Source organism: Balaenoptera musculus, chromosome 3 (assembly GCF_009873245.2).
Source record: "Balaenoptera musculus isolate JJ_BM4_2016_0621 chromosome 3, mBalMus1.pri.v3, whole genome shotgun sequence".
Classification (NCBI taxonomy): Eukaryota; Metazoa; Chordata; class Mammalia; order Artiodactyla; family Balaenopteridae; genus Balaenoptera; species Balaenoptera musculus.
Window position 1 is genome coordinate 109,110,095 of NC_045787.1, and position 13,077 is coordinate 109,123,171.

A 13,077-nucleotide genomic window follows, 5' to 3' on the forward strand; every position below is an offset into this window, starting at 1 on the left:
ATTCTGACTGATACATATTCAGAGTTGTATAAGGTGGATCTGAAAATACTACAATATAAAAACAAGAGCTCTGATAGAGGAATGTCCAAAGTAATGCAGGACACCTAATACTGCTGGGAGTAATAGCCAGGGAGAGAATCAAAGAGGAGGTAGTATTGGAGCCAGACTGTAAGAGCCAAGTTAGAGGGATGGATGAAAACATTCAAAGGGCAATTGCATGTTCCCCACGTGGGAAAAGACAGATGTACTGAGACAGTGTGGGCAAAGGCACAGAGGTGTAAAAACTCCCGGGTATTCTGGGAAGAATAAGAGCTAGCATACCCTACAGAACTTCTCCCCAGTTTTCCACGTAGAACATTTCTTCATAGAACATATAGGCCTTTCAGGACTTCCCTGGCGGTCCAGTGGTTAAGAATCTGTCTTCCAATGCAGGGGACTCAGGTTTGATCCCTGGTCGGGGAACTAAGATCCCCCGTGCCACAGGGCAACTACTGAGCCCACACACCACAACTAGAGAGGCTGCGAGCCGCAGCTACAGAGTCCACATGCTCTGGAGCTCACATGCCAAAACTAGAGAGAAGCCCACGCAACACAAGGAAAGATCCCACGTGCCGCAACTAAGACCCAACACAGCCAAAAATAAATAAATAAATAAATAAATAAATATTTTTAAAAAAAAGATCTGTAATAAAGAACCAATAGAAAAAAAAAGAACATATATGCCTTTCAATGCAATCCTTTTCTACCAATACTTACATAGGGAAAATATTAGATATATGTCCCCCAAACTCAATGCATTTTTTTTTTAATTTATTTATTTATGGCTGTGTTGGGTCTTCGTTTCTGTGCAAGGGCTTTCTCCAGTTGCAGCAAGTGGGGGCCACTCTTCATCGCGGTGCGCGGGCCTCTCACTATCGTGGCCTCTCTTGTTGCGGAGCACAGGCTCCAGACACGCAGGCTCAGTAATTGTGGCTCATGGGCCTAGTTGCTCCGCGGCATGTGGGATCTTCCCAGACCAGGGCTTGAACCCGTGTCCCCTGCATTGGCAGGCAGATTCTCAACCACTGCGCCACCGGGGAAGACCGGCAATGCATTTTTAAACAAAGTGATGAGGGAGGGAGCTCAACAGAGAAAGCCTTTAGGTTTATTCCAAATATATTGGTAGCATATCAAAGTTCACAGAAGACAATTGGAAAGGCTCTGAATGTCAACTAAAGGGACATGTAGCATGTTATATGGATAAAGAGGCCATATTAATGGTTTAGTGATCAGGAAGTACAGTTTTAAATATTTTACATCCTTATTTTACCACAATTTATTAAATAAACAAATACAGAAATATAAATTTTAAAATATTTTACAACCTAACATGTTAGCTTGTTGCTCATACACAGGCATTTTACTGTGTTTTGTGTTTTATGCTTGGAAAATTGGTTGAGGATTTTGGATTGAGATGTAATGCATGAAAAATTTTCCCATTTAAATAATGGGAATGAGGCTCCTGGTTAGCATTTTCTTGCCAGCAGTGTTTAGTGATTTATTTATTTATTTATTTATTTTATTTATTTATTATTTTTGGCTACGTTGGGTCTTCGTTGCTGCGCGCAGGCTTTCTCTAGTTGCGGCGAGCAGGGGCTACTCTTCGTTGCAGTGCGCAGGCTTCTCATTGCAGTGACTTCTCTTGTTGCGGAGCACAGGCTCTAGGCACGCGGGCTTCAGTAGTTGTGGCTCGCGGGCTTCAGTAATTGTGGCTTGCGGGCTCTAGAGTGCAGGCTCAGTAGTTGTGGCACACAGGCTTAGTTGCTCTGTGGGAGATGCCTGTATTTCTGAATGGCAGGGCTTGGAGGGGACAAAGGTATGACCTGTGAAGGAGATGGACCTGAGAGCCAGAGGTTTTTATGCCCAGAAGTGACATATGGCTGTGAGTGTATTTTATCAAAAGCCCTGACTTGACAGTCATGGGGAGATCCTAAAGTAGGGAGCTGGTGATGGCTTGAGTCTAGGTGAGAGGCAAGGGCCTCAACTGAGGCAGCAGGGATGGAGAGGGGGAATTGGAGAGACATTTCAGAGGCTGAATGGTGGATGGAAGGGCACAGAGGGTAAAAGTCAGGGAGTCTTCCGGAAAGGTGATGGGAAGGTAGTCATGGTTATATTAGCCAAATAGGGAACCTCAAAGGAAGAGGAGAAAGAAGGACAAGGAGGAGCAGCAGCAGCAGCAGGTTTGAGGGGATGAGGATGGATTCCAAAGAGGGACTTCGGTTTTAGATGCATTGTGTTGAGGTGTTCTCCGGAAAGATTCCTCTGTGGCCCTCCAAAACCCAGCCTAATATTTCACTCTGGCTCCTCCCACTGGGCAGTAACAGCGACATCACTAAGACAGAGCGCAAATAGATGCTCTTTTATTGGGATAAGCTTTGAGAGGAAAAGCAAGACTCATGAAAGTTTTCCTGTAACCTGGAGCCTGCCAAATCCCTCTCCTCTGATGCCCTAGGTTCTGGAGCCCCACAGTAGTCAGGCTAGGTGAGGGAGCAGTTGATATAACTTGTAAGAATCCCACTCTTTCTGTCCAGGGACCATCTGGTTGGCATTACTTTTACGGGGAAAGTAGATCAGCTGGAGAATCATTGTTTCTGCCTTAAAAATCGTTGGTAGGTCTAAGAAGTCCCATTTTGGTTAGTTTCATACAGCCCTGTTTGCGTTCGGCTTCTCTGAGATGGTAGATTGGTAAGAGTTCATTAGTGGGACTTTAGGATATTCCAGCCTTAAATCCATGATAACTATATTGGACCTTGATAAAGAAGTGGGAAAATGACTTTTTTTTCCTACCAAATTAATTTTATTTTTATTTTAATGGAGGTATAGTTGATTTACAATATTAATTTCAGGTGTACAATGTAGTGATTCCAAATTTTTCAAAATTCTATTATGGAGTATAATAGATTGTACTCCATTTATAGTAATTATAAAATATTGACTGTTTTCCCTGTGCTGTACAATATATCCTTGTAGCTTATTTATTTTATACATAGTAGTTTGTGCCTCTTAATCCCCTACCCCCATATTGGCCCCCTTCCCCTCCCTACTGTTTGTTCTCTATATCTGTGAGTCTGTTTCTTTTTTGTTATATTCACTTGTTTGTTTAATTTTTTAGATTCCACATATAAGTGATAACATACAGTATTTGTCTTTGTCTGTCTGACTTATTTCACTAAGCCTAATACCCTCCAGGTCCATCCATGTTACAAATGGCAAAATTTCATTCTTTTTTATGGCTGAGTAGTATTCCATTGTATATATATATCAATATATACACCACATCTTCTTTATCCATTCATCTGTTGATGGACACTTAAGTTGCTTCCATATCTTGGCTAGAAAATGACCTTTTCTGAGGGAGAATATAAGTTTACAAGGACAGGGAATTTTGTCTTTTTTATTCACTGATGAATCCTAGTCCCTAGAACAGTCCTGGAACATATGGGAGCTCAATAAATATTTGCTGAATTGAATTAAATTGACATTCAGTCTCTTCTCAAATTGAGTTTCCTGTTTCCTGTCAGTTTCGAGAACAGTCAGCGTAGTGCTGTGCTGACACCTCTTCATCATCTCAGCCCCAGCTCTTGGGGCTTGGTGGGTGCACAAGTTGGGAGCCTAAGCCACAGCAGAGTGCTGACTACCATGTCTGTGTTTGTGCTGGAAGGGAAATATGTCTTCTTGCACAAAAGGACTTGCATTCTCCCACCTGGGAATCTGTTTCTGACTGCCCTGGCCCCTCTCCCACATCCAGAAACAGTAGGAGCAGTTGCTTCACACAAGTAGTGAAGCGCAACACATGCAATCTATGCAGATAATGCCCAGGGTAATGGCACCATCTGTAAGGCCCTGTAGCACATGCCCACAGCTGCCTCCCAGCATGCAGTATAGGGCCTGTGATCAGTAAGCAAAGGAAGGAATTAATGGCATAGCTGAATATTGTTACTGGGCCTCTCCCCTCCAGGTCTCAGTTTTAAAATATATCTTAAAGAACATATTTTCTGAATCCTTAAGAAATTTCCTCAAGTGGAGGATCTTCCGATTATGGTACTGATAGTCATAAACAGGCAGATTGGAGTGTTGTTCTGCCTAATGCTGCTCTGCCCCTGGGAATACAGATGGTGGGCACCTCTAGAACCCAGCCTCCCCAATATAACTGCCTACCAGTGCTTCTCTGACCACTGTTATGCCACAATATCAGGTGAGGTGAAGAACCCCCAGGTCACAGTGCTCTGGGCTCCACAAGGAACGTTTCTTCCCCAAACTGGCAGTGGGATTGGCCTGCCACATTCTTCTTATAGGCTGGGAAGAGACCTAGATACAGATTCCTACACTGCCCTCCTCCCCAGGGGAAGCCATGAAACTCATTTTAATTCTCTGGCCATTTCTGGAAGGTCCTTATAATCATTCATTCATTCACTCATTCATTCATCACCTCCCATTTTACCTGCACCAACCTAGGCTCTGGGTATACCATGGAGAGGAAACCAGGCTCCAGCCCCTGCCCATGTCCCTGCTACCCCCTTCCCCACTAAGTCCTGCTAGATCTCATCCACCCATGGCATGCCTAGCAACGTGTGACTTCTGCCACCTGGAAGATGGGAATGCCCTCCAAACTTGGCATGTTCTCACACAGACTGTGCTCACTTCAGAAGTCAGACAAAGGCCAGCAACAAGTTGAACCAGAGTTGTCTATTTTTGTTTTATTGGAACATAGCCTAAGGTGAAATAAATATTAATTTTCCAAGTTCTCAATTGTTTCATAAATAATATTAAGTTAACAGACATTTTACAGAATGTTATGTTAAATAAGACAGATAAAAGTATATATCTGTTTTGCTTAGAGCAAACTGATGGAAAATACTTCAATGATTCTGATATCTGAAATACAGCTCAAATATTTTGTTTTTATGCTTTCTGCCTGTGTGAGGTAGCAGTATGCCTGAAATATTTATTTTGCCTCTGAAGTTTCATTACACTGAATATTAAGACCCCACCCTTGGTTGGCCCTCATCCTTGTTGCAGTAAAACATCCTTCTCCTCCTCCAGAATCTTTCGCTACAGTGAGACAGGTTGGTCTCAACTTTCCGTTGTCCACTCGGTGTTTATCACACTAAGAAAAGCTTGCAGGTAGTCTAGGAATTGTTTAACTCTCCATCTTTCTCCTCCACACTTCTTCTGTGAAAAGAGTAGACTGTAAGTATTGTAGGAAACTGTCAATTCTTGTAAACATAGGCAGAGCCCGACAAATATACTTAAGTTTCCACTAAATGTTTTTAACTTACTCTTTGGAGGTCTATGTATTCTTTTATTAAAAACAAGTTTTGGAATAGTTTTTCCACGGCATCCTCTTGTGCAGTTTGATTCTTCAATGTGTCTATTCCCTGAAAGACTTCTTTAATGCATAGTTGGTGCTAAATGAGGAAGATTTAAAAACTATAAATAATCAAAACAAGGTATAAAATTTAGTTCCAGAAGTTAGTTGTGTTGTTTACATGAGTTCTCTTCTCCAAAGAATATTTTACTTGTTCCTTTTCCAAGTGGCAAACCACTTCACACTGAGATATAATTTCCAAAAGTAGATAAAGTTTATATGACTACTGAGGAGTTTTACAAATGATATAAATTAACTCCTTAACGGAAATTAAAATGTTTAGGAAGTATAATGCATCTACATACTGATTGAGCTCCCATGAGTTTCCTTTTGTAGTTCTAGCTGGTAATTTTATTCTATTTAGCCTAATGAAATCATATATTTTACATTTTAATACAACCATGACATACTCCAAATGTATACAATTCCATTATATGGTCATAATAATTTAAATATGTGGAAATGACACATATATTAATATAGAGCATTCATTGTATATTTTAATGTCTACTGACCATGATTCTAAAAATATAAACCTAACTTGCTAAACTTTCAGAAAGACATGAGAGTGAGAGGAAAGTCATAGATAGAGTTGAATGGAGACTAGGAGGCCCCTCTCACCCAGTATGGAATTCTTCTGGAAAGAAGCACTATTTACAATAGCCAAGACATGGAAGTAACCAAAATGTCCATCGACAAATGAATGGATAAAGAAGATGTGGTACATATATACAATGGAATACTACTCAGCCATAAAAAAGAATGAAATAATGCCATTTGCAGCAACATGGATGGACCTAGAATTATCATACTAAGGGAAGTCAGAAAGAGAAAGACAAATACCATATGATATCACTTATATGTGGAATCTTAAAAAATGATACAAAGGAACTAATTTCCAAAGCAGAAACAGACTCACAGACATAGAAAACAAACTTATGGTTACCAAAGGGGAAAGGTGGGGGGGGGATAAATTAGGAACTTGAGAGTAGCATATACACACTACTATATATAAACTAGATAAACAACAAGGACCTACTGTATAGCACAGGGAACTCTACTCAATATTTTGTAATAATCTATATGGGAAAAGAATCTGAAAAATAATATTTATATAAAAGAACATATATATATATATATATATATATATATATATATATATATATAACTGAATCCCTTTGCTGTATACCTGAAACTAACACAACATTGTAAATCACCTATACTTCAATTTAAAAAATAAATTTTAAAAAGCATGTAGCAAAGAAAAAGACATTAAATACCTAAAAAAAAAAAAAAAAGAATGCCTTACATGAGGCTCTTTGAGATGGAGAACTGACATCACCAAAGGGCCTGATCCACTTGTTTAATGAATTCTACTTGTAAAGTTATTCCTAATATTTATAAGTACATACATTTGCATCCACACACACAAAAACAAAATGGAGAAAATTAAATCATCCCAGTGATGACTAATGCTTTATAGCTTAAAATATGAAATTTACTTATTCACTCAATCATTTATCAAATCTTGATTTAACTTACATTTGTATGTTCGGGAGTAGGAATCATCAAGTTCTGAAAAGGAAAGAAAATACATTCATGTTTAAAGCACTCTAGCACTCATAACTTTTAGTAAAATGCTTGCTAGTAATATGGTTATCAATTATATAGTACTAACACTCTCATAATTTCATGATTAATGACAGATCTTTAAAAATTAGCCACCACAAATGATTACCTATATATTTTAAGACTGTAGGAATCAAAAAGAAAATTACCCCCGTCGCCTATCAGCAGAGTTCGATGAGTGGAGAGCAGTTGCCAAGGTCTCTGCCACCAGTCTATTCATGGGACTTTCTACAGCAATGACACAAACGTAGGCAGCTCCAAGAGCCAGCAAACTCAAATGCAGAAGCATTCTCATGGCTCTGAAATGTTGAGTGTTTGCCTTGGCAAAGAAAGTGCGTAGTACAAGATTTCATCCCCAACCAATTTATTCTCTCTCTTTGAGGAAATGAATAATTTCTAACAATCAGATAGAGAATGCTTAATAATGGCATATAGTGAAACTGTTTCCAATGCCTGTACCTTAAAAAATAATTTTACTTTTATCTTTTAATAATAATAAAAATCCCTATTTTTCACCTTTAAAAACATTTTCTATTACAAAAGAAAATCCTTAGGTGGATACATCATTGCCCCACCTTTGCATTTCTTAAAATCAGAAGATTGAATTTCCTTTTAAAAGATTTGTGTAAAAGGAAGTATAATGTAAGCCACTAAATAGAATTTTATGCTAAAATACATAAATATTGAGAATTTCTTTTCACGTCAAGTAAACTCTAATGCAGTTGTAGCCAGGTTGATCTGTCTTAAAAGGAATTGAAAATACTGGTGATTGAAGATGGTGATTAGAGCAGAGACCATCAAAACTTAGCTGGGTCAAGTTGTGTTCACTGGGGTCTCAATTAGGATCCTTTCTGTTGCCAGTGATCAAAAACCTAACCCAAACTGGTTGAAGGCAGATGGGGGATTTCTAAGCTCATATAACCAAATGATCCAGGGTGGAGGCTCCTTTATGTTGCTTACCTCAGTGACCATTGTCTTCATTCTCAGGCAGTTACCCATTCTTGGGTCACTGTGGACCCAAGATGATGTCCAACCTCCTGAATCTATATGTACCCTGTTCATGCACCTCAGGAGAAAGCAAATTGTGTTTTTCTGATTGCTCAATTAAAAGTCCAAGAATTTACCCTTGTTCATCCTTGATCCCATATTCACCCTTGAACTGTGGCCAGGGGTATGAGATATACTAATTGGTTCTCCCTGGAGCTGGAGATGGGCTTCATCCCACCCAAACTTCATACCTGAGAAATTTGGGGTCCTAGGTAGTAGTAAGAGGGACCTAGATGCTAGGAAGGCAACCAAAAAACATCCATCACAGCCACATAACATATGGGCATGCCCTCTCCTTCATGTCCCACAAGGGTAGGAGTGTCCTTTCACACCCTGGGTGGGCCATGTATGAATAGGTGTAATCAGGGGAATCAGCCTTTGTGTACCTTAGGCTCTGACCTATAACCCCAGAAGGGAGCAAATGAGGCCCCCTTCTAGACCACACACTTCCTTCTTCCCTGGCCTTAGCACACATAATGGAGGTGTAAGCCATTGCTTATAATGGAGAGTTTCAGTGAGCATCCCAAAGTGGTTCTTTGTTGGTGGCCTGGAAGCCTGGCTTTAGGACTACCTTGAGTATCTAGCACAGATTGTACCAAATATGAATTGTTACCTAGAATCCTTTTCCAAAGCTGAATGTAGTTCTGTATGTGAAGTAGAGGCATCTAGGAGGTGGACAAGCCTTTTATTTTATTTTTTAAAGATTTACTTATTATTTATTTACCTTAGGCTGCGTTGGGTCTTAGTTGCGGCATGCGGGATCTTTGTTGAGGCATGCGGGATCTTTCCTTGCAGCGCGGACTTCTCTCTAGTTGTGGCGTGTAGGTTTTCTCTTCTCTAGTTGTGGCACACAGGCTTCAGGGCACGTGGGCTCTGTAGTTACGGTGCACGGGCTCTAGTTGAGGCACGTGGGCTCAGTAGTTGTGTCGCGCGGGCTTAGTTGCCCCGTGGCATGTGGGATCTTAGTTCCCTGACCAGGGATTGAACTCGCATCCCCTGCATTGTAAGACAGATTCTTTACCATTGGACCATCAGGGAAGTCCCGTCAAGCCTTTTACATGGGAGTAGTCACAGCTCTGCACAGGTGGGATAAAAGTAGTATGGGACTTCAGTGGCAGCCTTCCTGTACCATGTCTGGTTTTGTTTGTGCTAAAGTTTTGGACTCTTGGTTAGACATGCCTGGTTTGAACACTTGAAAGACCTTTTCCTTGAGACTGCAGGAGTGACCGTGGCTTGCTGCAGGAGTGAGGTAGGAATCACAATAGACTGGATCAAGATGCTCTTAAAATGGTGCTTTCAAAACCAAAGCTGAGTTCTGGCAGAGCCTTCTCTCCCCAGAAGATTTCATAGAGAGAGTTTGTTCTGGTTCTCCTCAGATCCTTTGGGCTACACTGAGGAAGTGTGGGCTTAGATGAAGGTTTCAGAGGAACTGCCAAGTGACTTGTTATTTTAGTACCTTAAGTACACGAAGTTCTGAGTTTTAAACTTCTCTCTGTTATAGGGTTGCACAGGGAATCTAGGTGGTGGAGGATTGAGATACCACTGTACTAGTGTTCACTAAGCAGGAGAAAATTCACCAACCACTCACTATTTTTAGGGAGTCATGCTGGCTATGAAAATGAGTGAGATGGGCAAGGTGTGACAACAGCACAGATGGTGGGGCTGCAGAAAACTGCAGCAGAGTGACCTGTCTCCAGGTGGCAAGTACTGCTCAGCTTCAGCTGACTGTTGCCATGTGACACCCTTGGACTTATGTTGCCAAATCATCCAATTTTTCAAAGAAGCCAGAAATCCTGATTATTATGTATAATCTCCTGATTTTTAAATGTTGGCAATTCACAGTTTTAAGAACCATACAGGGTGCTATTGTGCAGTCTCTGATCTACAGTATAACTGTGGGTCCCTATTGGAGGGCAAGTTATTTTAAAATCCTCCTATTCAAAATTATGTATCTTCAAAAATGTTTTAATTGTGGTAAAATACATGTAACATAAAACATAACATCTTAGCCATTTTTAAGTATACAGTTCAGTCGTGTTGAGCATGTTCATAATGTTGTACAATCCATCTCCAGAATGCTTTTTATCTTGCAAAGCTGAAACTCTGTACCCATTAAACAACAACTCTCCGTTTTCCCCCTCCCTCCCAGCCCCTGGCAACCATGCTTCTACTTTCTATCTCTATGAATTTGACTATTCTAGGTAACTCAGATAAGTAGAATCATATAGTATTTGTCATTTACTGACTGGCTTATTTCACGTAGGATAGTGTCCTCAACGTTCATCCATCTTGTAGCATGTGGCAGAATTTCCTTCCTTTTTTTTTTTTTTGGCCTCACCACAAGGCTTATGGGGGATCTCAATTCCCCGACCAGGGATTGAACCTGGGCCACGGCAGTGAAAGCCCGGAATCCTAACCACTAGGCCACCGGGGAACTCCCCTTCCCTTTTAAGGTGGAATAATCTTCCATTGTATGCATATACCACATTTTGTTTATCCGTTCATTTATCAATGGACATTTGGGTTGCTTCCATCTTTTGGCTATTGTGAATAATGCCATTATGAACATGAGTGTACAAAATTACATTTCTTATAATGTTTTCATAAGTCAATAACTATTCCTCTATTAGTCTGATCTCCCCAACCTGATTGCAAACTCTCTGAGCAGGGACCATAAAATAATGTATTTGAAAGAGGTTTATTAATGTTAACCTGCAAACAAAAGTTAATAATTTTAATCTCCTATGAAGAATTCCAAGTAATTTTTGTAGATATTCTAGCCTCAAGGAAATGAAGCATAATTCTCTTTAAGTGTGGGATACACTTAAGGTAAGTGTGGAATACAATTCATTTTAAAGTGTGCAGTCTGGAAGGGGGATTATGAGAGGAGTAACTTTGCAATGGAGAAACCTGACAAACCTCAGCCAGGTGATTAAGGTCCACATCAACAGTGATAACTCATGTTAGTAGCATGTCCCCTTAACATGATGTAATGAGAATGGCATTTTATCTCTGCGGTCTTCCTCCCCAAAACTTATAACCTCTGTCTAACCATGAGAAAACATATTACACATATCCAAATTGAAGGACAAAATACCTGAAAAGTACTCTTTAAAACTGTCAAGGTCATCAAAAACAAGTAAAGTATAAGAAACTGTCACAGCCCAGAGGAATCTAAGATGACATGATGACTAAATGCAATGCGGTATGCTGGATGACATCCCAGACAGAAAACCCCCTAAAACTAAGTAGGTAAAAACTAAGAAAACCCCCTAAAAACTGTGGAGTCTAGTAATGTGCCAATGTTGGTTACCCAGTTGTGACAAATGTACCATAGTGATATGAACAACAGAGGAAACTGAGTACAGGGTACACAGGAAATCTCTATAATATTCTTTCAACGTTTCTGCAAATCTAAAGCTAAATGAAATAAAAGTTTATTAAAAGTAACCTTGCAAATTGAGAAAAAGTTAATGATTGTTTATATTATTATGTAAAAAGACTTTGTAGCCCATAAGTGTCATGCACTTGGGACCTTTTTACTTCACTAGACTGTGAGCTCCTTGAGAATAAGGGTTTTATTTAATTGATCTCTTTATCCTCAATGACCAGCCTATTATACACACTCAATTAATGTTTATTGAATAAATAACTGAATGAATAAGCAGGAACTTGGTTGTATTAGTTGAACACATTAATGTGAATACTGTGGAAACTGAAGGAGTCTATTCCCTGGGGCCAGGAGCCTGATAATAGAAACAACTTTGGCAGGACTCCTGGAAAAAAGACAGAGCAAAGCTGTCGGCTCATCTATAGAGAACAAACCAATGTGAACTACCATGGTATTTTAAAAACCCACATTATTTTAGGAGAATAGAAAGAAATTAGCAAACAGTATTGAGAATTTTTAAGAATTACTAGTAATTGTATAGTTTAGAAAAAGGACTTTGGTGTTGAAAAGTTGTATTAGTAGGCAACATTCATCCTTTTGCCCTAAAACCTTTGTCTCTATTAGTGGCTTCCAAATTGGCAACATGTTTTTAAAAACTGATAACTGTGTTTTTTTACTAACTGTGTAGTCATTAAGGTCAAATGACTTTTCTATGAACTGATTCTAATCAATTAACAGGGCATGATGCCACAATTTTTTTTGCAGTGACTAAATGTAAAATGATAGCATCTCTTTCTTTTTCTTGACCTTATTCTAACCTCCATCCTTTCAATCTCCAAGTATATCTTTTAAATAATTTTTTAATTGATAAATAACATCATATGAAAATAAACACAAAACTTCTTCCCCTCGACATAGCAACTACTGTATTAGGTTTTTGTTGACCTCTTCCAATCTTTACTAAGACAGCTTTACAGAGTTGTAATCAATGAATGTGTGCAATTTTGTTTATCTTTTTTGTTATTAATACTTCTCTTTCATGTAGCTATTTATTATTTTAATGGTTACCTGCTATCAGATGAAATTGATGTACCACAGTTTACTTCACCATTTGGGATGTTGCTAGTATTCCACAATTACCAACAACGCTACTAAAAAGCTCTCTGTATAATTTAAAAAATATTTCCTTATGCTGAGGAACTTGTGTGATCATTTTAATAGCTTTGTTACATTTTACCAGATTAACCCTCGAAAAATATTCAATGCACAAAAAATAAATCTCATATTTTTACAGTGTTTTACCATTTATAAAGCACCTTCACAAAAATAACTTTGTTTAATCCTGATATCAGCACTGTGGGATAGATTTCTTTCCCTCAAGATTCTTTAGCACTAGGGTTTAATAGTTCTGCTAATGTAATGAGTGAAATGAACCACAAAGGATGGTGTGATACAAGAAGCAGTAGTAGTAAAAAAGCTTGATAAATATGTTGGTAAACATAAATAATGCTGATTTTAAAAAATAACTCAGAGGATTTCAAGACAACATGGAACAAAAATACTAAACAATGATAATGTGGAAGACTAAGATGCAAGGAGTGAT

At 39.1% G+C, this 13,077-nt stretch overlaps 2 protein-coding genes across 2 annotated transcripts in view; one reads left to right on the forward strand and one right to left on the reverse strand.

Moving 5' to 3' along the window:
- Positions 1–13,077, forward strand: part of RAD50 (RAD50 double strand break repair protein) — a 244,454-nt gene that overhangs the window by 118,243 nt on the left and 113,134 nt on the right. The gene's annotated exons all lie outside the window — the stretch shown is intronic.
- Positions 5,090–7,331, reverse strand: IL5 (interleukin 5). Its single transcript, XM_036846303.1, is given in 5 exon segments — positions 5,090–5,211; positions 5,319–5,447; positions 6,950–6,984; positions 7,189–7,225; positions 7,227–7,331. Coding segments are annotated over 5 exon segments (405 nt in total). The 3' UTR covers positions 5,090–5,112.